The sequence below is a fragment of the Thamnophis elegans genome, chromosome 2 (assembly GCF_009769535.1).
Source record: "Thamnophis elegans isolate rThaEle1 chromosome 2, rThaEle1.pri, whole genome shotgun sequence".
Taxonomy (NCBI): Eukaryota; Metazoa; Chordata; class Lepidosauria; order Squamata; family Colubridae; genus Thamnophis; species Thamnophis elegans.
The window spans coordinates 44620249-44642622 of NC_045542.1; the positions used below are offsets into that span (position 1 = coordinate 44620249).

The 22374-nt window shown below is 42.0% G+C and overlaps 2 protein-coding genes across 2 annotated transcripts in view; one reads left to right on the forward strand and one right to left on the reverse strand.

The window, feature by feature from the left end:
• KIF19 (kinesin family member 19) overlaps nucleotides 1-4421 on the forward strand; it is a 44382-nt gene extending 39961 nt beyond the window's left edge. The window contains exons 18-20 of the mRNA XM_032208725.1: nucleotides 820-1218; nucleotides 3094-3253; nucleotides 4109-4421. Of these exons, the coding sequence (XP_032064616.1) occupies nucleotides 820-1218; nucleotides 3094-3253; nucleotides 4109-4263 (714 nt within the window). The 3' untranslated portion in view covers nucleotides 4264-4421. The remainder of the gene's footprint in view (nucleotides 1-819; nucleotides 1219-3093; nucleotides 3254-4108) is intronic.
• Nucleotides 4422-8194: 3773 nt separating this feature from the next.
• Nucleotides 8195-17130, reverse strand: BTBD17 (BTB domain containing 17). The gene is made up of 3 exons (XM_032208726.1): nucleotides 17037-17130; nucleotides 10816-11092; nucleotides 8195-9275 (listed from the first exon to the last, which is right to left on the reverse strand). The coding sequence occupies exons 1-3, from the start codon at nucleotides 17128-17130 to the stop codon at nucleotides 8195-8197; spliced, it is 1452 nt and encodes a 483-aa protein (XP_032064617.1).
• Between the last annotated feature and the right edge of the window lie 5244 nt (nucleotides 17131-22374).

A 22374-nucleotide genomic window follows, 5' to 3' on the forward strand; every position in this document is an offset into this window, starting at 1 on the left:
CATTGTGGTTAAGGTACCAGACGGAACCAGGTCATGAGTTTTAGTCTTCCCTTGAACCTGAAAGCCAGTTGGATGACTTTGGGCCAATCACTCTCTCTCAGCTCATGTGGGAAAAATAGGTGGGAAAAATAGGCGGGGACATCAGGTACACTGCCTTGAGTTGTACAAAATAAAGGCAGGATGCAAATCCTATCATTAAATATGTAAAGGTTCTGTGTTTCCTCATGGAGCTCCATGAGTAGTTAGGCTGCTAACAGTCTGCAGCTGAGGCCTATTTTATTGACTTACTGGGAACTCTTACTGCCTCCTCATTCTTCCCAGTTACCCATCAGATCAGGGGTGGGATTCAATTTTTTTTTACTTACCGATTCTGTGGGTGTGGCTTGGTGGACATGATGTGGCTTGGTGGGTGTGGCTTGGTGGGCGTGGGAGGAGAAGGATACTGTAAAATCTCCACTCCCTCCCTACCCCAGGGGAAAGTTACTGAAAAATCTCCTTTTCCCCCCGAACAGTGGGACTCAGGAGACAGAGAATAGATGGGGGTGGGGCCAGTCAGAGGTGATATTTACTGGTTCTCTGAACTACTCAAAATTTCCACTACCGGTTCTCCAGAACTGGTCAGAACCTTCTGAATACCACCTCTGCATCAAATCAGAAAAAGACAACGCAATGAGGGCCTCCCACCCACTTTGAAAAGACCGTAAGCTGCTTTCCGGCATTTTCTGCCTTTTCCTTTTTTCTGCCGGGCCGCTGGCACCCTAGCAAAGGGAACCCAGGAAAAGCTTTTAATTTTGCCACATGCTTCCACCCCTGGCAGACCACAAGGAGATGGCGAGCGGCATCAAAAACATTGCGGTGAAGGCTGCCCGGCGCCGTTCACGAGTGCTGGAATCCGACAGGCTGAACCTGCTGAAGCCAACCAAGGAGCTCAGCAACCTCTCCCTCCACTCTCTCAGTGAAAGCGAGGATACCCTCTGCCGGGAAACCCCTGCCCTCTGCCAGCCCGCCAGTCCCAGCCTGCAACATGCCATCAGCGAGGACAATCTATCAAGCAGCACCGGGGATACTGCTCCTGGGAGACACGTCCCCAGACGCTCCCCTGGTCCCTGGCTCCGGGTTAACCAAAAGGGAAGCAAGAAAATGGAGAAGAGGGAAGAATCACTAGAGGCCAAGAGGAGGAGACGGCGGTCGCGCTCATTCGAGGTTACTGGCCAGAGGGTACGTCTCCCCTGTCCCAACAGTATGACTAGCTAAGATTAAGATTCACAGCAGAACAATCAATGACAGTATCTTGGTGGTTTCCCTTCAATAGCTGAGGGCCAAAGCTAACTTCCATCAGATTGCTTCTGCTATAATCAGGCCTAAGTAGGAATTCACTAGCAGGCTGCATCAGAATCCAAGTTTTATTTATTTATTTATTTATTGTTTGTTTGTTTGTTTGTTAACAACTACAAGGAAACAAATATCAGTATAGACATAGACATGGACACGGACACATGAAAAATGGCACAAATAAATGGATATAAATAAGCAAAACAGATAAACAGATAAAAGAATACATATAAATGGGGACAGTAGGACAAGGACGGTAGGCACGCTGGTGTGCTTATGCACGCCCCCTTAGGGACCTCTTAGGAAACGCGTAAGGTCCACGGTAGACAGCTTGAGGTAAAAGGTAGGGGGGTTAGAGAAACTAACAACAGGATCAGGTAGGGTGTTCCACACATTTACTACTCTATTGCTGAAATTGTTTTTCTTGCAATCAAGATTAGGATGGATTACATTTAGTTTGCATCTATTGATAGCCCTTGTGTTATTGCCATTGGAATAAAAGTAGTCCTTAACAGGTAGGATGTTATGGCAGATAATCTTGTGCACCAAGCTCAGGTCGGAATGTAGACGGCGTAGTTCAAGGTTATCCAGGCCTAAAATTACAAGCCTATAAGGAATTTTATTATGAGAAGAGGAGTTGAGTACTTTTCTTGTACAATATTTCTGGACCCTCTCTAATCTTTTAATGTCCGAAATGCAGTGTGGGTTCCAGGCAGGTGAGCAGTATTCAAGTATAGGTTTTGTTGAGAACTCAGTTGCTGAGTTTCTGCAGCTGTCTTCAAGGTCCACTTAGGAAGCCTTATTCTGCTACAGTGATGCTATCCAGTGCCCTAAGATAATTATTTCTCCTAATAAACTCCTGATTAAACATCTGAAGAGGTAATAGGCTTACCCTGTTTTCTCCTAAAGGCAGGCTGTCAAAGTTCATGTGAGGTCCACCTCAATTCTGAGATGTCAAAAATTGCATGAATGAATTATTAGTGCAATGAATTAGTGTGCAATGAATGTTGCCCCTTCCCTAGTTACAGTTCTCCTGAGATCAGCATAGGGTAACTTTGGGAACTATAAATGACAAGTGTGAATGAAAGCAGTGGCGCAAAATCAGAAGCATAGGAGTTATAGAATAACTTCCTCTGAACTGGTTTCTACCAGAATTGTATAACCCTCACAGTAAGATCAACTGAATAGGGCTATGGTAGTCATGCACACCTGGAGGAAGCAAGTGCCTTCTGTTCAAGTAAAGTCCAGCCATCAATCTGACCATTTTTCCTTTCTGTAGCAAATCAGAAAACAGATCTTTCAAGAGTACAAGACACACCATCTCCATTCCAGCGGACACTTATCTCTGTTCTCAGCTGGTACTAAATCCTCCCACTCAGAACTTTCATGCAGAAGTTGTGGTGGAACATACCCTGAATTCCTGGGAGGGAGGGGTTGAATTCTAGAGGAACAAGAGACAGTTAAGTTTAGATAGTTTGGTTGGGAGGAAGAGTGTTAAGACTGCTCCTCCCTAGGAGTTCTTTTGTTTGTTTGTTTGTTTGTTTGTTTGTATTTAATAGTGCAAGTAGTCTCCTTCAGTTTGGCAAACTTTCTGTGTATAGGTGAGGAACAATAAAACAAGCTGCTTAGAAGAAATTCGGAGTGTTTTTCTTGGTTTATGGAGCCTAACCTGTGCTTTAATAATTCGTGTTGGGGTAAAAGAATTTCCTTATCCCTGAAATACCCTCTGTATCAGTGTGTTCATCTCTTGCCCACTGGCAGCTCCAGGGCCCAAAGAACAATGTCTCTCGACGACATCCCCTGGAAAGCAGTTCTGAGCACAAGATAACGGCAGCAGGAGGGATGCACAATGTCCGTGGCATTGGAAGAGCTTCCGTGCAGTTGTCCAGGGTGAGGCTTCTACAAGCCCAGCCTTCCTCAGGTATGCCAAGATCAACCAAATCACAATTTTCTGTTATTGCTCCTCAATGTAGCAAAGTCTCTGTTGATTGCAGCAGAGAAGTCTGTCCTGCAGTTGCACATACTAGATCTACCTTTTACTTTTGCTTTAGAGCAATAGGTCTGGAATCATTATATCAGCTTGCCTTTGAAGGTTGAAAGCCATCTTAGTGGTATGTAGTGATCAATACTAGAAACTGAGAGACCATGAGTTATAGTTCTGCTTTAGGTACCAAGCCAGATGGGTGACTTGGGGCCAGTCATTCTCTTTTTCAATATTAGATAATAGCAAACCAGTGATGAAAACGTTGGCAAAATTTTTTTTGCAGGGACTAGTCCAGTTGTCAGAAGTGACTTGAATGCGAAAGGAGGGAGGGAGGGAGGGAGGGAGGGAGAAAAAAGAAAGAAAGAAAGAAAGAAGGAAGGAAAGAAGGAAAGAAAGAAAGAAAGAAAGAGGTAGGGAGGAGTGAGTGAGTGAGTGAGTGAGTGAGTGAGTGAGTGAGTGAGTGAGTGAGTGAGTGAGTGAGAGACAGGATAGATGGATGGATGGATGGATGGAAGGAAGGATGGATGGATGGATGGATGGATGGATGGATGGATGGATGGACGGACGGGCAGGCAGGCAGGCAGGCAGGCAGATAGCGAGAGTCAGAGAGAGATGACAGAGATTGATTGATGATTTATTGATTGATTTTGGGGAATGGCACAGCTGTACTGAAGGTCAGCCTAAGGAATGATAACTGTTAAAGGGCTATGCAGTTTATTCCCCAGCTTGTGATGTAGCCATATACAAACCCTAATGATTGCCCTTTTTTCATTTCTGGTTTTATTCCTTCAGGTCCCAGCGAGGCCTCCTCTCTTTCTGTTGCTTCCCATCAAAGTGGTGTCTCCAAGAAAATGAGCCAGCCCAGTCAATACCCTCCACGCTTGAACTATGTCACAGTGAATGGGACAAACCCTCCTGGCAAAGATGGGAAGAACTGGCGATGTTAAGCTCTGAAGGGACACAGGGAAGTTGAGATGCTCCAGGAAGGTGCATTGGATGGCCAGTCAGGACCCTGTGGCTAAAGGCATTAGAGGGAAATAGCTAACCTGAACAGAAGGCCTACAAGCTTGCCTGGTAGGGTTGCAGTGCTGCTGCCAAGAGGATTTTTCTGGCCACAAAAAAACGTTTAATCTCCAGGACTAGGTTCCCCCAAATTGAAATGAGTAGTTGTCTGGATGAGTGATGCAGAAGGCTATCACCAAATATATCCAGTGCTGTAATACCAAGAGAGTCATGGAAGATCGGTCATTGTGCAAGCACAACTCTTTAGTTTTTAAACTATGTGTTAGAGGAGGACACAGTGCCACAGCATTGGTGTAACCTGTCAATAAGAGGATATGCTGTGTGCATTTGCTGTACTTTTGCATCATTCTAAGGCAAATAATTTCAATATATTTAACTATATATATATTCCCTGTCTAGATTGTTTTCTGCCTAATTCTAATTATTGTAGATTTCCCCACAAGATCCGGTTGCTTTTGTCATTCCAACTTTCCCATTTATTTATTTATTTTTAAAAAATCTTACTTCATTTTTTTCCAGTTGGTAACTTTTTCTGTTAGGGATGCAGTGGCTCAGTGGCAAGATGCTGAGCTTGTCGATCAGAAAGGTCAGCAGTTCAGCAGTTCAAATCATAACTGAGTGAGCTCCCATTACTTGTCCCAGCTTCTGCCCACCTAGCAGTTCGAAAGCATGTAAAAAATGCAAGTAGAAAAAAATAGGGACCACCTTTGGTGGGAAGGTAACAGCATTCCGCGTTTAGTCATGCCAGCCACATGACCACGGAGACGTCTTTGGAAAGCGCTGGCTCTTCTACTGGTCACCAAGTTCGCTGGGTACCTGTCATTTAGTCACTAGTCATGCAGGTTGTGCTAAAGGCAAGATTACAGTGGAAATAGCACAAAGACAGGGAAACTCAACATAGAAAAAGATTAAACGGTTCAACTACACATTGATGTCTTACACATCAATGAATTAAAATGGTCTGGAATTGGATAAAGACACAAAAGATGAAGATATCAAGAGGGAATAAAATAAAATAAAATTTAAAGACCATTGAGAAGAGACAAGAAGCAGTATTATATCTATACAAATAAAGACATTAAAAACAGACACAGACAACAGAGTCATCCAAAAAATCCTCCAGCTCTCAAATTTGCATGCTGAAGGAAGTCAGTGGACAGCAGTAACGGATTCAAGTAAGATCAAAGCTGGAACTTCTGAAATTCTGCACACTAAGGTTGTCAACATCCAACACATCTTGGAAGACTCAAATCCAGCCACCATTCGTGCAGTAGTCAAATTTTATGCTCCCAAAGTGTTAATAAGGGAAAGCCAATTAAAGAAATAAAGACTTCTATTTTCATCAACATCTTATTCAGTTATTTTTAAATAATTGTAGAGGACATTTAGTTTAGGGTATAACTTTAATATATTAGATTTATTAATGTTAGGTAAATAAATATTATTGTCTTAGGGATATCCAGAGTATACCATATTTGATTTACTTTATAGTTGCCAATATATAATTGTACTTATTTCTTTTTATTGATCCTGATTGTATTTGTTATCTTCTATACCCTATTTATTATTTTACGTTGCTGGTCATTTACCGAGTAAATAATAATATTGCTAGAAGATATTCTGATTTTACAAAAAAGTACCTTGGCAGTTTCTTGGAATTAATGGTGTATTTGCAGAAATAACGCAAGCAAAGAAGAATTAATAAATGTTTGATCAAATTGTGCCAGCAAATTCTAGGAAATGATCCAGTGGCTAACAGATTGAAAACATACAGTCTACAAGAGAAAGGAGAATTAACAGTGTGTAAATTCTTATTTTCTCATGCTAGCAATATATAATTAGGGTCATCCAATACAGATTACAGCTGTACATGGAAAGGGAGATGCCAGATATTCAAGCTTTTTTTTTCTTGGAAGGCATTGCTGGATTTTTGAGAAAACCAAAGAATTCCAAGGTCAATATGCTTCAGGAAGAGTCTCAGCTTTGTTGACCATATGAAGCTGTGGGAGGTCCTTAAAAAAATAAGAATTCCAGAATATTTCATGTAAAATAGGACATTTTCATTTCATTTCATGTAAATATAGGACAGGAAGCCACAATCCAGATGAAAGTCTGACTTAAAGACGGACAAAGCTGTATAAGTCTGACTTAAAGACGGACAAAGCTGTATATTCTTTCCTTATTTAGTCAACTTACATGTTGAATATATATCAGGAGAAGTTGGATTGAAGAAGATGAGCATGGTTTTGAAATCCAAGTACAGTGCTGATGGCATTACTCTAAAGGTAGGCAATGCAAAGGATCTGGGACCCCTAGTAATGAAAGCCAAGGAACATAGTGAAAGAATGATTACATCTAAAAAACACCAAACAAATGACAACAAATACCACAACTAGCCCTAAAACAACAATGAAGACGTTGAAAGTGGATGACTTCTGCATTTTAGTACTGACTGTAAAACCAGCAGTCAAGAAATACACCACCAATTCACACTTGGTAAGGATAATAGTAAAAGTCTGGGAAGAGATATTCTGATATCATGATGTATGTATACTTAAAAAGATTGGTTTTGTGTTTTTTTATTTTATTATGTTAAAAAGGCCCCACAGGCACCATCTAGCCATGTTGTCTTGTACTCTAATTAGGAGAATATTACAGAGAAGGAACAATGATGGTGAGAAGACTAGCTCACCACATTTGCCATTTTTAAATAGTGATTAAAGTTTTAAACCAGGAGTAAGCAATGTGGTGCCCACTATTATTATTTTTTTGCACTAGTTACTTAGATTATTTAGAATATGTCATATTAGGAGATGGGGATCTTAATCTGAATTAGAGGGTTTTTTTTAATGGAAGTAGCTATGATAGACATTTCTGATTTGCACAGGGCTGAAAAGATATTGTCCGGCCATTAGTTCACATACACACAATCACACAGGGTTAAAGAAAATAATGGTTTTTATGGCCTGTGTTTCAACCAGTTTTGTAATATTTTAGTCACCTTTCCTATTCCACATAAGACTTACAATTCCAATCTCAAAAAGCTTGGTAAATTCTGTTTAAAAAGCTACGGACAGTAGCAGTAGACATAGGACAAATAATGGATTATTATTTTTTTCGCAGAACTTTATAGGGTTTCAAAAATCTGCAGAATCTCCATGACTAAGGAGAAAATAGATCAAATAACAATAACACTTCCAATACAAAGCTAGCAGAAATCCATATTGCAGAACCATGTTCAACTGATTCAGGGAACTACATCCTAATTCACACACAACGAATTATCTCCATGGAAATTCCCTGCAGTTGGTAATCTAAAGTACTAGAGGAAACAAGGAGAGATCTGAAGATAGACAGAAGAATAACCCCACACCTTTTCTGTCAGGGTATCAGTTTGTAATTATCTCAAGGGAACAAAACCTCATGGGGAAACAAGGGGAACATAAGGCAGCTTCTAATTTGGCCAGGAAGACAAAAAAAAATGGTTTTGCTATGTGACATCTTTGATAATTACCTATTCAAAAGCACCATGAGAATCTCCAGTTCTACCTGAGTCTCTTCAAATTGAAGGGAGATAAAACCTTAAAACAATGGAAAGACAGACGAGAGAACCTTCCACTCCCTGATTAATTCCCTCTAGAAAACAAAGTCCTCAGATTCAAAGGAAGCTTCTTTTATACAATGAATTCTCAGAGCTTCTCCAACAGGGCCAATACAACTTAAGACGCAGAGAGAGAGAGAGAGAGCCTGCGTCAGACACTTTAATACTGAATAATAGAGTCAGTGCTATCCTCCAATGCAACCAGCGGTTCTCTCCCCCATGTTGTGTCCAGCTGTCTCTCCCCCATCTTCCTTCTATTTTTTGATTTTGATGAGTGAGTGGTAGACGGGCTTGACAATGATATGCAAATGCAAAGAGTTGTCAATCAGGTATTCGGAGGTGCGTTTCTGCAAGTCAGCATATATCAGGAAATCGGCAACTTCATCTGTGCTCTGGTGGAAGTTATAGGTGTGCTTGACAAAGAGTTTACCCTGCTGCCTGACACCCACCAGAATGGTCTTCTGGAAACTGACACCTGCAAAATCTGAGCTGGTTGTGGCTGGAGTGATAACCAGACGGGGACGTCCATCCTCGATTCTAATAGGTTGGATGGCACCAGAGACCGAGTCGGAATAGACAGGACGCAGGCTCACCGGGAGCCAGCGAGGAGAGAAGAGGACGTTCCATGTCACTCTTTTGGCAGAATCATGGTTGCTGGGGCCCAGCTGGGTCTGGAAACTGGTACTACGGTCATCTCGAGCAGGGTTATTAATGACCCACTGGGACCCCCAAGAGATGGAGAGGTAGTTACGGGGCAGGAACATACTGCAGTTGATGTCAAAGTATTTGGCAAAATGGATTGGGGAAGCTGAATGGAACTGGAAGGCTTGGAAGAGCAGATCTTGCACAGTGCTGTAGTGTTTCACCATCACAGGAGACTGTTTCTGCAGGTGGAAAAGATGGTTGGGGGAGATCATAGGATAACGCAGGGATCTCAGAATCTTCTCCACTACAGGGTCTTCAGGCTGATATGTGGTAATCCACTTTTCTATGCCTGCGTACAACTCCAATTCACTCTGGAGGACTAGGTCAGACCTTTCAAGCAATAGTAGCAGCAAATCTAGGCTTACAGAGGCCCATTCAGGACTACTCATGACAGCAGAGAAGTTCCAGGCCAGAAACTGGAGGCAGCTCTCCTGCAGAGCCTCATCACCAATCCCCACTGCGTAATGGTACCATCCCACTACATGGCCTTGGCTCGATTCACTAGCCAAGTGGCCCCTCATATACTCAGCTATCCCTCGCTGCAAACTGGACACGTGGTATTTGCTGGCTAAACGGTGAAGTGGGATGGCTTCATGGAGGAATATGGAGACCTCGCCACAATACAGATACCTAGAGAAAGAAGGCAATGAGAATCCGTTTTTCATGCCAAGTTAAATAATCATCTTGCTTATATTTTACAACAAAACTTCCCATTTAATGGGGACAAAAGAGATGGTGGGATTTATCTCTTTAGCCATCTACACAATCCCCTAGTCAATTCAGCACCGCAAGTAGTAGTAGAAGTAGTATGCATTTCTTATAAGTATCAAATCTGAATATGTGTCCACTGCTGGGCATTTAAAAAAGAAATCATCCAGCCCAGCCATCCACATGTGATTGATATTGCTGTGCTTATTCTGCTTAAGCGGGAAGGAGCAGTTATACTGTGGTGGCTACAGAGCCACTTCTATCTCACTTCCCTTCTCCCAGCAGATCTGCCACCCCAAGCTTAAAGAAGAGAACTGCTTCCCTACCCCACCTCCCCAACTCTTCTCTTGCTATTTCTCTAAGCCCTAGTAATCTAGAGTTGAGCTGCCAGGTTTGATTCAAGTGGTCATAGAAATGGGACAGATAACCTTTCGGTACAGCAGAAGATTCCTCATTTTCCTGCTGCCTAAAAGAGAATGGTACTGGAAAAATGGTGACAAATAACCAGCAAGAGAAAATGCTTGCAGCAATCTCAAGCAGGTAACAGGAGGGCAGGTCCGCCTCCCAAGCTTACATCAATATGACTCCAGCAGTGGGCTGCTGGGGGTTCGCAGGGGTTCGGGAGAACCTCTAGCTAAGATTCTGTGCAGTTTGAAGAATCCCCAAATCCCACTCCTGGCTGGCCCTGCCCTGCCCAGCCCCCCACCCACCCCTAGGAGTTCCCACACGGCCTATCTTGGATGCAGGTAAGTGCAGGGCACCCATGGAGGCTCAGGGAGGGTGAAAAACAGACCTACCAGAAGTTCTGGAACACCAAAAATGGGCCTGTTTCCAGCCTCCAGGGGACTTCTGGAGCCTGGGGAGTCCTTTTTTGCCCTCCCGGATGCTCGAGGAAAGCCTCTGGAGCCCGGGGATGGCAAAAATGCCCCCCCCCCCACTGCTGTGGTGCAGGAGGCCGACTAGGCCATGCCCACCATGGCCACACCCACAAAGCAACCTGACAGAGAACCCCTTGCTAAAATTTTGAAGCCCACCCCTGTATGACTCCCTTCAAGGTTTTAAACAGTAAGTGGAAGGTGGGAAGCTCTGGAAGAGGCCAAGAGGAGTGTAAGCTGTTTCACAATTGGCCAGGAGGTAGAGTTGAACCCAGGGTTGCGCTTATAAGCCCTAAAACAAGCAGGATGGTGTTATACTATTGTTAGTGAGCCATGCGGAAAAGCCCTTCACATCTTAGCAAGCCGTGTTTCTCAGACCTGTTTATCGCTGACAAGGTTTCATTCAAGGTCTTGTCAACAAGGTCTGTAGGCACAAGGGAAGATGATCTGAAAGACAAACTCTGCCTTCAGAAATCCAGCGCCCCTCCTTGCATGGAGTCAATGAAAACAATTCACACACTTAATTTTCTAATCCGTAGAATTTCCCTTCCTCTCTCTGTATGGGGAGCAGGCCACCACCTATTTACCTGATGAATTTTTCAAAAAGGGCCACGTTGTCAAGTGGCTCGTGCAAGTCAAGCACTGTCTGGTTCAGCAACAGAGTCTCAAAGGTCTCGCTTTGTAAGCTGAGCATCAGCTGGTGGGTGTGAAAGACTTTAATTTCATCAGAGCCAGCCGTGTGGACCCTCAGGGTGGTGTCGCTGGTGTTCCCGTTGAGCAGAAGCTCCTGAAGCCGCTTCAGCAGCAAGTGTGAATGGTTGATGGTAGCCGCTGTGGGATCTCCGATGGTTTCTGCCTTCTGGACTGCAGTTGACAGGATCAAAGATAGCAGGAATGGGCAGTGAGATTATTCAGCCAGAAAAATAGGACAGAAGAAAATGCAGTGCAACAAGGACGTGTTGCTATGAATGTTTCGTACAAGTCAGGAGTTTGCCAAGAGAATGTGTGATAGTGTTATTTTGCAACTGGACTTTGTTACACATCCTACAAAATTTAGATCAGTTTGCACCAAACTTTATGCAAGCAAGAGGAAAAGCAAACGGAGCATGGCATATTGTTCCCTGTGGCATTCTACCCACCCAAAGTTCCTCTCCATGGAGCTAAGCCAGTGATGGCAAATCTTTTCAGCACAGAGTGCCCAAAATGGAACATGTGTGCATGTCCGTGCATGTGCGCGTGCCGGAGCACTGGAAACCTGAAGACCAACTGGCTGGTACACTGCATGCCTGCTTTTTTGGGCCATTTTGGGGGCTGTTTTCAGGCCATTTTGGGGCCCTTTTCAGGCTGTTTTTGAGGGCATTTTTAGCCCCCCAAAAGGCCTGAAAATAGTCCGGAAAATGGCCTGAAAATAGCCCAAAAAACAGCCACATGCATGCTGGAAACCAGAAGAGCAGCTGGTGATGGTACTCGTACCCACAGAGAGAGCTCTGCGTGCCATCTCTGGCACACATGCCATAGGTTTGACATCATAGAGCTAAGGAGAAAGCAAACATTCAGTGGAGTCTGAAAGCTTTCCACAGTAACATAATTACTCTCAGTAGCGTTTCCAGCTAACCATGGTTAATTACTTTGTCTATATCAGGAGTCAGCAATCTTAAACACTCAAAGAGCCACAAAGGTCCTAAATGGAAGCCTCCCATTCAATTCTGGAACCGACTGGAAGTCTGGTTCCCCCACCATAGAGTCTCCTCCTAGTGTGACATCCTTTTTCCTCTGCTGACTGGAAGTCCAGTTCCCCCCACCATAGAGTCTCCTCCTAGTGTGGTGTCCTTTTTCCTCTGCTGACTGGAAGTCCGGTTCCCCTACCATAGAGTCTCCTAGTGCAGCATCCTTTTTCCTCTTCCTGTCCTAACTGAAAGCCCTATCAATTGTGGAGCCGACCAGCGACAGGAAGCCGCAGCAGAGGGATGAAAGAGCCACATGCAGCTCCAGAGCCACGGATTGCTGACCCTTGGTCTAGAGGGCTGATGACAGGGCTGATTTGACGGTTCATCAAATCTACCGAACCGGTTAGAAGAGGTTCCACCAGTGGACCCGGAAAGCAGGCCACACCTACAGAAGAGGTTTCAAAATTTTTAACTGGGGTCCTTGGGCCATCAAACATGTATCCGTCTGTGAAGTAGGGAAAAAAACAAAATTGCTCCCCAGTTTGCCTTTTACTTGTTTCCTTTCACATTGGAGGAAGGCAGAAGAGACCAAACAGGGCCAGGATTCTTGTGCAGGGTTTGTCAGCTTTGGGATCCCTGTTGTTAGAGACAATTTTATAGCTTCCACTAGAATAGTCATGCGTTCTTGCCTCAAAATGATGAGAAACCCTGTTGCTGAGTTGTAGCTATTGGGGCTGGAGAGAACCTGCTGGCCATGAAACGGATCCTCTGGGAATCTCAGATCTCAGTTTACTCCTGCCTAAAATCACTACGAATATATAGAAAGAGCAGAAAGGGGGAAAGCAAGGAATGACTCTAGCATTAAATCATAATTTATCTGCACAATCAAGCTTCCTATTCTTCTAAGTGTGGCTTGAATAACTACCAGAGAACACTACATTGCCCATCAAATTAAGTTTACACACTACCCTTCCCATAAATAATGTTTTAAAAGAGCTCATAACCAGAATAGCTTCCTTACCTAAACTTCGAAATGATTCTGTTAGGTATATTGCTCTGTTTGTGGCTGCATTCACTGCTATGAAATGTTGTGATAGTGGTTCCTGGTGATGGATGACAATGACAACTCCCCTTGAATTGGTGTAGGTGAAGAATAGGTCTCCAAGGATGGATTCTGCTTGCAGTTCCTTCATAGGATATTATTGTCATTTATCAAGCCGATAGAGAGCCAGTTTGGTCTAGTGGTTAGGGCACCAGCTAGAAACTGGGAGACCACAAATTCTGGTTCTATCTAACGCACAAGGTCATATGGGCGACCTTGGGGCAATCCCTCTCTCTCAACCCTAGGAAGCAGGCAAGGGTAAACTATTTCTGAAAATCCTTGCCAAGAAAACTGCAGGGATGAATCCAGGCAATTGCCAGCAGTAAACACTGATTCAAAGGCACACAGAAATCAAGCAGTTACAATCCGTTCTGCATGTACAAAGAATCAGGGATAGACTTTTTTCTTCTTCAGATCCATCACAATTTCAGAATCTCTTAACTCAAAGCTATGAGAAATATTACTTGCAGAATCATATAAGGGTCAAAGCAATGTATTGTCGTAAAGCTTTTTATAACCACTTTGCTTATATAAAAGAACTGATGTTATTGTTAAAATATTCATGACTGGGAGAGACATGGGAACAAGGTCAGCCAATGAATAGGCATAGGCATAGGAACTAAGTCAACCAATGGGAGCTTAAACAGATCTGAGTCTGTGCAAAGAATTGAAACAGAAACTTAAGCAGTCTGCTGCTCTGAGAAGTAAACTATCAATCTGTCTGGGCTTGTCTGCTGATATGAAACTGTTTTTTTTTTGCCTATAACTCTCCTGCCTTGTGTTTACTTGGAAGAACCACCTGTTGGTATTGTACATTTATCCAACTATTGTTATGCATATAAAGAGGTTAATGAATCCTGCTGCATCAGTTATCTCTGTGTGATTCTGGATTTGAAGTTATGCAACAAACTCTGACAGTTATGTTGGATGTTGAAAATGATTTCTAAATCACAAGGAACCCAAGTGTTTAACCAACATCTTTTTACTGAAGTTAATTAAGAGGAGATAACCCTGTGTTATGCATTTCTCCCGAGGGCTGTGGTTTTTTTCTAAGGAAATAATCATTAGACTTTGGAGAAAGCAACCTATCCTTGATTGGGATGTAAGATGTAAATGTGTATACATGCATAGCAGAGTTGTGTTTGTGATAAGTAATCATTGATGCAGGGAGTGAGACAGATGTGAACCAGGCTAGAAAGCAAGAGACTGTGAGTTCAAGCTCCGCCTTAGCCATGAAAGCCAGCTAGGGCCCCCTTGGGCCATTCACTGTCACTCAGCCCAACCCACCTCACAGGGTTGTTGTGAGAAAAATAGGAGAAGGAAGGAGGATTAGATGGGATTGCCACCTTCAGTTATTAATAAAAATAATAAAGGCAGGAAAGAAAGAAATGATATCTGGGCTTGCAAGACAATCTCATGGCACGTTATTCATTTATATTATATGATAGAAGCGATATCTTGAAATGCTCTTCATTTGGTGCACAAAACAACACTGTGTTTAAGGATGACTCCAATCAAGGGATGTGCTTAATGCATTGACTTTATGTGTTGACTTTAGAAAATGAGCATTAGGTTTTATTTACATTTATTTATTTGCAACCTACCATATTTTTTGGAGTATAAGACACACCGGAGTATAAGATTTTGAAGAGGCAAATTTTTAAAAAAAGTTTTTGCACTCTGCAGACCTCCCCAAAACGACCCATTTTTTTGTGAAAACGGGCCCATTTTTTGTCAAAAAAAGGACATGCATAGCCTTTAGGAGGCTTGTAGAATGCTCCTGGGGGCAGGGGGACAAAAACAAGCAAAAAACAGCCAATTTTTCATTCATTTTTGCCCTCCCCAGCCACCAGGAATGCTCTATAAGCCTCCTAAATGCTATGTATGACCATTTTTGTGAAGGGGTCGGGGTTTCGGGAGGCCAAAAATGCTGTATTCAGTGTATAAGATGCACCCAGATTTTCACCCCCTTTTTTTGAGGGAAAAAGGTGTGAAAAATTTATAATCCTAAAAATGCAGTATATTCCTGGCCTTTGAGAAGCTGCTGTAATCATTTCTAGATATATATAAATGAACCCAGATGGCCGGCATATTCAGGGTTTTACTGTGCCTCACTATATTTAGCTCATTACAATTTTGGATGGCCTTTTATAATTACACTCTATAACCCCAGATGGTCTGAAGCTCAGGAGGATGGCGATTACTCCTGCTATTCCTTGAGGGTGTCAGGGCAGGCATCTTACCGTTCTTGGGAGTTGGATCTGAGCCTCTGGCTCCCTAGCCATCATTAAATCAATGAAATCACTGCCGTTCAATGAATTAAATGCTTGCCCCGGTCCAAGATGTGTTTCAGGGCCACCCTGGGGGAAAAGAAAGCTGAGCCTGTTCACATTCTCACATTCTTCTCTTGGCTTGGTTCTTAGTGTCCAGTCCAACTTGGGCAAGGGATAAAAGGGTCACATTCAAAGGCAAATAAACAAACCCGCTTTCTCTCTGTGCCTCTCTCAAGGACAAAGAGGCATAATGCAATGGGAAAAGGCTCCTTAAAGAGAAAGGCACCCAATGTGGTTATTCCTACCTAGGAAAACATCACTTTTGTTGAAGCCACTTCAAAAAGAAAAGCACTGGTGACTCTTCGCTCCAGAGAGCAGAAAAGAAACAACCGCACAATGTCCTCTTTCAGCCTTGTATTGTCCATTTCTCTGTAGCTCTTTTTGTGAGGTTCCTCATATCATATCCCAGATTCCTTTTATAATTATGTGAGGGTGCTTCCTGCATTCGGCTGTGGGACATTGATATGCTTGTTTTGCAGTGAGGCAGAGCATATTAATAGGGCAATTTTCTTATTTAACCCCAATTCCCAACTCCCCACCTCACCCCCACCTCTTTGTTCACAATTGAAAGTGCATGCCTTTGGCTTGCCACGAAGTGCTAATAGCTAACATTTGGAATATCAAAAAATGAGTTAAAACACAAAAACACAATCTGATTCCAAATATCATCATTTCTTTTCACATAAGTGGTAGCACAGTGAATATAGTCCAAAGATAATTTCCAGTCATGAATTTTATATCCCATTCAAATTCCCATCCAGCTGGGCTATAAATTGATTCAACCCAGACTTTTCCCTTTGATTTTCTTGCACTCTTCAGTGCCAAGTGTGTCTGGTTTAGGTTATATTTTTTAAAATCTTTATCTCAGCCAAAGGATTAGCTTCCTCTAGAAACAAATCCCGCTCTGATCAAGCTGAATTAGAGATTGAAAGTAAAGGATGCAGCCTTTCAGAACAACAGGAAACCCAGCAGCGAAAAGGTACCAGAGGTTATCCACGTTGTTTGTTATTGTTGTTAAAAAAAACCTTCTCTATTTCATCCATAATCCAAGTGGCTGTCGGGAAGACAAATAGGATACCAAGACATGTGTGCTCTTTCCAGTACAGTCCTGTTAAATCAGTTTAAAGACCAAATGAGTTACTCGGTGAAAGCTGAAAGGGCCACCGTTTCAAAGCTGTGAGAATCCTCACTCTGTTCGACTTAAGTCTGAAACCCTCTTGACAGTCTGTTCAAGCCACGCACCTTAGTTTGACTTGAGACTATTGTTCTCTCTCTCTCTCAAGGAGCTTTAATGGTTAGAGAGCAAGATCACAACTTCTTGGGATCGTGAATATGAGCGAGATGGTTTTCTAACCTTGGAGTCAGCAAGGTGGAATGCTTTGCTGTGGAACAGGAGAGGCCAACACATTCCCTCTTATTTCCTCACGCTGAAGTCCTACAACAAACTAAGGCTACAGTATTTGATTTTTTTAAAAATCTATTATAAATGCATTGCACGTGGCTTACACACTTTTGGAAAGCACCTCTTCAAAAAGCCTTTGCTGATTCGATGTTCTGCCAGAAACATCCCCCGTTCTAGCTGTTTTGGGGTTTCCACACTCATACCATGCACCAATGTGACTCACACACCCCATACCATATTTCCATCACCACCAAGCCCAGCAAGTTCACCTGGAGTGTTCCTTCCCAGAAGCCTTTCCTCTTACCTGCTTGGACAGCTAAACACAGCAGTGACAGGGCAGCCAAGAAGCAGGCCCATCGCCGGGGTGCAGCTTGCTGGGTCCCTAGTCCTTTAGCCATGCCTTTTTTTTTTTCCTGGAGAAGGTCCAGAGAAGGAATAAGCTCTCAACTGAGCGGGCTAATCTGTCTGACTCTTTATGTAGGACACTGACTCCCCCGGTCCCGCTTGCCATTGATTGGTGGAAAACTAGTAACAGCTGTTACCAAGGAAACGGGTTGAGATTGTGAATGGAGGCCTTTGGGGCATTGTGGGACTCCCAGGCGGTTGGCAGAGTCTCCCTGAGGAAGTAAGACTACCTTGATCCCTCAGCGTGCTGGAAGCTAAGCAGTTGAACAAAGGGCATCCATCTTTTCGCTTTTGCTTTTCTGGTATCTCAGTTTCAAAAGTTACAAAAGTTATTTTCTTCCCAACACAATGTTCCAAAAATACCGAATATAGAATGAATGCTGCAAAGGAATCAATTCTCTCCCCAGCTTTGATCTTTGCATATTTTAGGTCCATTGTTATCAGCTGGCTGAAGGTTGGCAGCAGAGCTTCATAGAACACAGAATCCGAGGGCTGTAAAAAACCTTGGAGGTCTTCTAATCCAACCTCAGGCCCCTTATACCATCCCTGTCAAACGGTTGTCTGGTTGTTTTTTTAAAACCTCCAGTGATGGGACATTCACAACTCTGGGAGGCAAGCTATTCCATTGATTAATTGTTCTCACTATCAGAAAAAATTGCCTTACTTCAGTTTTTCTCTGTTTGCTGAAGTATGGGATATTCTGCTCTTTGACACTTGTTTGTTCCAAAAGAGGTGTGTGTCACCATATAATGGTCTTCAGCGAGCAACCTAATTTTCCAGCACTCTAGATAAATCTGACATACTAATGGACTAAACAGAGATATGAGGGTATTTCCACAGTATCGCAGCGGTGCAGTATCACAGTAGGGGAAAAGAGAGTGGACTGTGTTACATATGATTATAATATCTCCCCTGCAAGATATATAAGTATATAGGCTTACTACCATATGCTTGAGTATATTTACTAGCAGCAAGCAAGAAAAATCTGGTTTGCACTCTGAAAGTTGCAATTCAGCATCCCAGCCGAGATTTAGAGCATCCTGCACTATTTCAAATTCATAAAGTTATTGGCCTGTGTAGCCAATAAAGACTTCAGTATACTGTAATCTATTGACTGAATGTTTGGCTAATAACTTAGAACCAGGTTTTTCTGTCCACATTATGGGCAGTTCAGAATCTATCAAAATAAGAACAAAAGATGAGATAAACGAATAAAAATTGCCAAGTCTATGCATGGATGATGCTTAAAGCTTTTTCTGGAGAGTATCCTAACTTTTCATTCTCCATCTTATTCTCTTTTCAAGAAAACAGACCTCCCAGTTTGGTGATCAACAGTGTAGGGAAGATCCATCTGATTATATCTGCTCATGCGGAAATATTATGTTAAAGGAATATGAGTCAGCCATAAATGAACTGACCTGGCATGGTACATCTTTTATCAGCATTGAATGGAGAAAGAAGAACCCACATTCAAATTGCCAGTGGACCAAGGAATTCATTGAGTTATAAACTGGGTAGATGAAAGATGGTAGATGATAGATAGATAGATAGATAGATAGATAGATAGATAGATAGATAGATAGATAGATAGATGATAGATAGATAGATGATAGATAGATAGATAGATAGATAGATAGATAGATAGATAGATAGATAGATAGAGACAGACAGACAGACAGACAGACAGATGATAGATGATAGGTGAAAGATGAAAGATAGATAGATAAATAGACAGACAGACAGATGACAGAGAGTGGGGAGAAAGATGATAGAGAAAGGGATATTTATGGTACAAGTTGGTTACTTGCTGGACTACCTACTAATTCGGCCATCTCATAAGAGTTGGATATGCTCCAAGTCCTTTCTACAAAGCAGCATCATTTGTGGGACCCAGCAGTTGTGCCTTCTCTGTTGTGGTACCTACTCTTTGGAGCTACATACCTCTGCCCCAAGATTCAAATCATCCTGGCTCTGTTGGCCTTCTAGAAGGTCTTTCTCCCAGGCATTGCACAAGGGTTCTGGATGAACCTGTCCGATACAGCAGGAAATTGACTGTGGGTTGACCTAAGTTTCTTTTCCTTCTGTTGTTTGCATCTTGTTCCTTTATGGTTTGGTTTCAATCCAATGCCAGTTAATCAGAGTTGCAATTTGCAAGTTGAGTAGCTATTAAAATCTATTACATGCATGCATGCATGCATTCATACATGCATGCATGCATTCATACATACATACATACATACCATGGTTTTTGTTATGAGGACAATATTAAGAAAGATTCCCATATGGACTATTTTAAGCTTCTCAAGAAAAAAATAGTATAAAAAATTGAGTCTAGGACAACTCATCACAGCCAATTTGTCACCAGACATTATAATTCGCCAATTCAATACTGTATTAATGATTTCATTCAGGTACTTTTATTATTGATGAACATGTTTTCATCACAATTATTGTAATTCTTGTATTTCTGGATTGATTTTATTTTATTATTATCGGGCACTTTAATTTAATTTAATTTAATTTTTGCATTTGTTGAATTATCCCATAGCAAGTTGGCCACAGTGAGTTGGTCACAGCGAGTTGTCCCATTCTGTAAAAATATAATCTCTTGAACCATTTCAGCTCCTTTGTATCAGAGCTATTTCTGTTATGGCAGTTTTACCCAAAAGCACCATCTTCAAATGTTTCAAGTGATTCTGTTTCTCCTGAGTTATGAAAATAGCTTGACTGAGTCAGTGGGAAAGGAGATGGCAGGATGGCCCAAATCTGGCCAGCAAGATGGGAATCAAACTAACAGGCCAGACATGAAAAGCTTGCACAGGAGGGAGGCAGAGAAGAGTTTACACTCCAGTTGCTTGCTTAATTCAACCCAGATGTCTGCATAAATCCAGACAGCTACTCAATAAATAGGAACAAGCTAATATTTCCCCAGCTGTGATCAAATTGGATGTATCTCAGATGAAAGTCATTGTGTTTGCCAGAGCATGACCCCGGGATAGATGAAAACGAGTCTGTGCTGAGACAGAGGAAGAGGAGGCCGCCTCCATGCGACTTTCACTAGCAAAAATCCATATCTACAGCGGGGCAACTTCTCCTGGCTAGACAAATGGAGTCACGTCCTCAGAACTAATCACTCCTATTTAGCAGCCTTGCCTGTGTAATTAGAGCCTACCCAGCTCTTAATCATTCTGTCAAGGGGTTTTAATATGGTTCTAGAAGTAGCCCATTATTTTTGAAATTCCCCTCTTGTTTCACTTGGCAAAGAACTCAACACTACCCCGAGAGATGTTCCTACATGTATAGCAATAGCACTTAGACTTATATACTGCTTCACAGTGCTTTACAGCCCTCTCTAAGTGGTTTACAGAGTCAGCCTATTGCCCCCAACAATCTGGGTCCTCACTTTACCCACTTTGGAAGAATGGAAGGTTGAGTCAACCTTGAACCTGGTGAGACTCGATCTGCCAAACTGCTGGTAGCCAGTGATCAGCAGAAGTAGCCTGCAGTATTGCACTCTAACCACTGTGCCACCGCAGCTCTTCAGGCTCTATGTGTCTAGTTTTTCATTCTGAATGACCAAAGAATTGTCATAAGTATAAAGGGTCATGGATAAACTCTTGATGAGAGAATGTATGATCTGTTAAGAGAGGGAAACAATAAGAGTCCTGAGAAAATGGAAAATGTGAGAAAGTAAGTCCAAATTACTCTGCCTTGATTCTCTTCAGTATAAGAAGGGGCAGAGAGAAGCTCTGGAGGCATTCAAAGTTGATGTCTGAAGATGGCAAGATCAGGAAACAGACACCACGAGAATTACAGGAGCACTGCCTTATTATTTAGGGTATGATAACAGAGTCTTGAAAGCTTACTAAAGACACTATTTTATGGGCTAACATCTTTACAAGCAGGAGAGAGTTCAACCAATAGGCATGTTGATCAAGTTAGAATATCCAACCCCTTATAAATATTTTAATATACATTACATAACAGAAATTAAATGAATGGATTGATCTACTTATTACTGGTAGTTTCTAATATTGGACACTTGGAATAGCTAAAGAAGATAAAATGATAATTACTCTTCAGTGATTTTAAGCAAATACAGTATGGCAAATGCTACATGGACTTTGGATCATCTGTTAATCAAATTCAGAAAGAGAGATACACAAGTACACCTATTTATAATAATATGTAAATATCTTTAAACTCAGCAGTTAATTGGGCTCCATAATTAATTAATTCAATGTCTACATTTCATTAGTAAGCTAATAATACATTTGTTTTTTATTTTATCGCATTAATAGTCACTCAGCCCGTAAAACACCTGTGTCTGGAAACCACATTTTTAGTGGTTCACATTCATATAATTAAATATCTAACATTTCTCAAGTGATGTTTTCCCAAATCAGAGAACTAATAAATTGAATCAGTTATCTCCTTATTCATTGATAATCTCAGGGTTGATTTAAATATTTTCAATTTCCGAAAGCAAAGTTTTCTACTTTGCAGGATGAGACAAAGATAACAAAAGAAGACATCTGAAGTGCCCGTCTAGTTTATAAAATTCATTTGAGTTAATTTGATTACTCAGTTTAATTTTAATGTTAGATCCTTAACATTCTTCCACTGAGTCTTCTATGCATGGAGATGGCAGGTTGAATGGTAGACAGATAGAATTGGTACCCTTATCAACAGTAATTTTACCTTCGAGCTGCTAGGCAATAGATTTCATACCATTTGACTCTGGACAAAGAGCATCTCCTAGTGGCCACATGAATGGATTGAATATCTAGGCTTTCTAGGCACTTTACCATCCAGCCCTGATAATTCAAATAACAAATATTTTTGGAGAAAGAAGGCAAAGGAGGGCTCAGTCAAAGCTTGAGAGCTATATTTGCCGAGCCTGGACAAGTGAAAAGCTACATTAAAATCAGTTCCTTATCTCTATCAGAGTAATTGTTGCTTTTGATGTCATCTGATCAGACTCTTTTTCCTCTTCTCAGTAATAAGGATTTAGTAACTAAACCAAGAAGAGATACTTAGGACAGCAGTTATCATGGTTCATATTGGGAGAAGAATGGTGAAGGAAAAAGAAGATAGAATAAGGGAAGGGAAGGGAGGGAGGGAGGGAGGGAGGGAGGAAGGAAGGAAGGAAGGAAGGAAGGAAGGAAGGAAGGAAAGAAGGAAGGAAGGAAGGAAGAAAAGAAGGACTGACCAAGTTTAGAGAAGAACAGGACAGA

What these genes read in the sequence shown, in the direction of transcription:
- BTBD17 (XM_032208726.1), bottom strand. Translation starts at nt 17,130, where the DNA reads ATGGCTAAAGGACTAGGGACCCAGCAAGCTGCACCCCGGCGATGGGCC. An exon ending in GTGTTTAGCTGTCCAAGCAG is followed by an intron (nt 11,093 to 17,036) that starts GTAAGAGGAAAG and finishes TGTCAACTGCAG; the next exon opens with TCCAGAAGGCAGAAACCATC. An exon ending in CTTTTTGAAAAATTCATCAG is followed by an intron (nt 9,276 to 10,815) that starts GTAAATAGGTGG and finishes TTCTTTCTCTAG; the next exon opens with GTATCTGTATTGTGGCGAGG.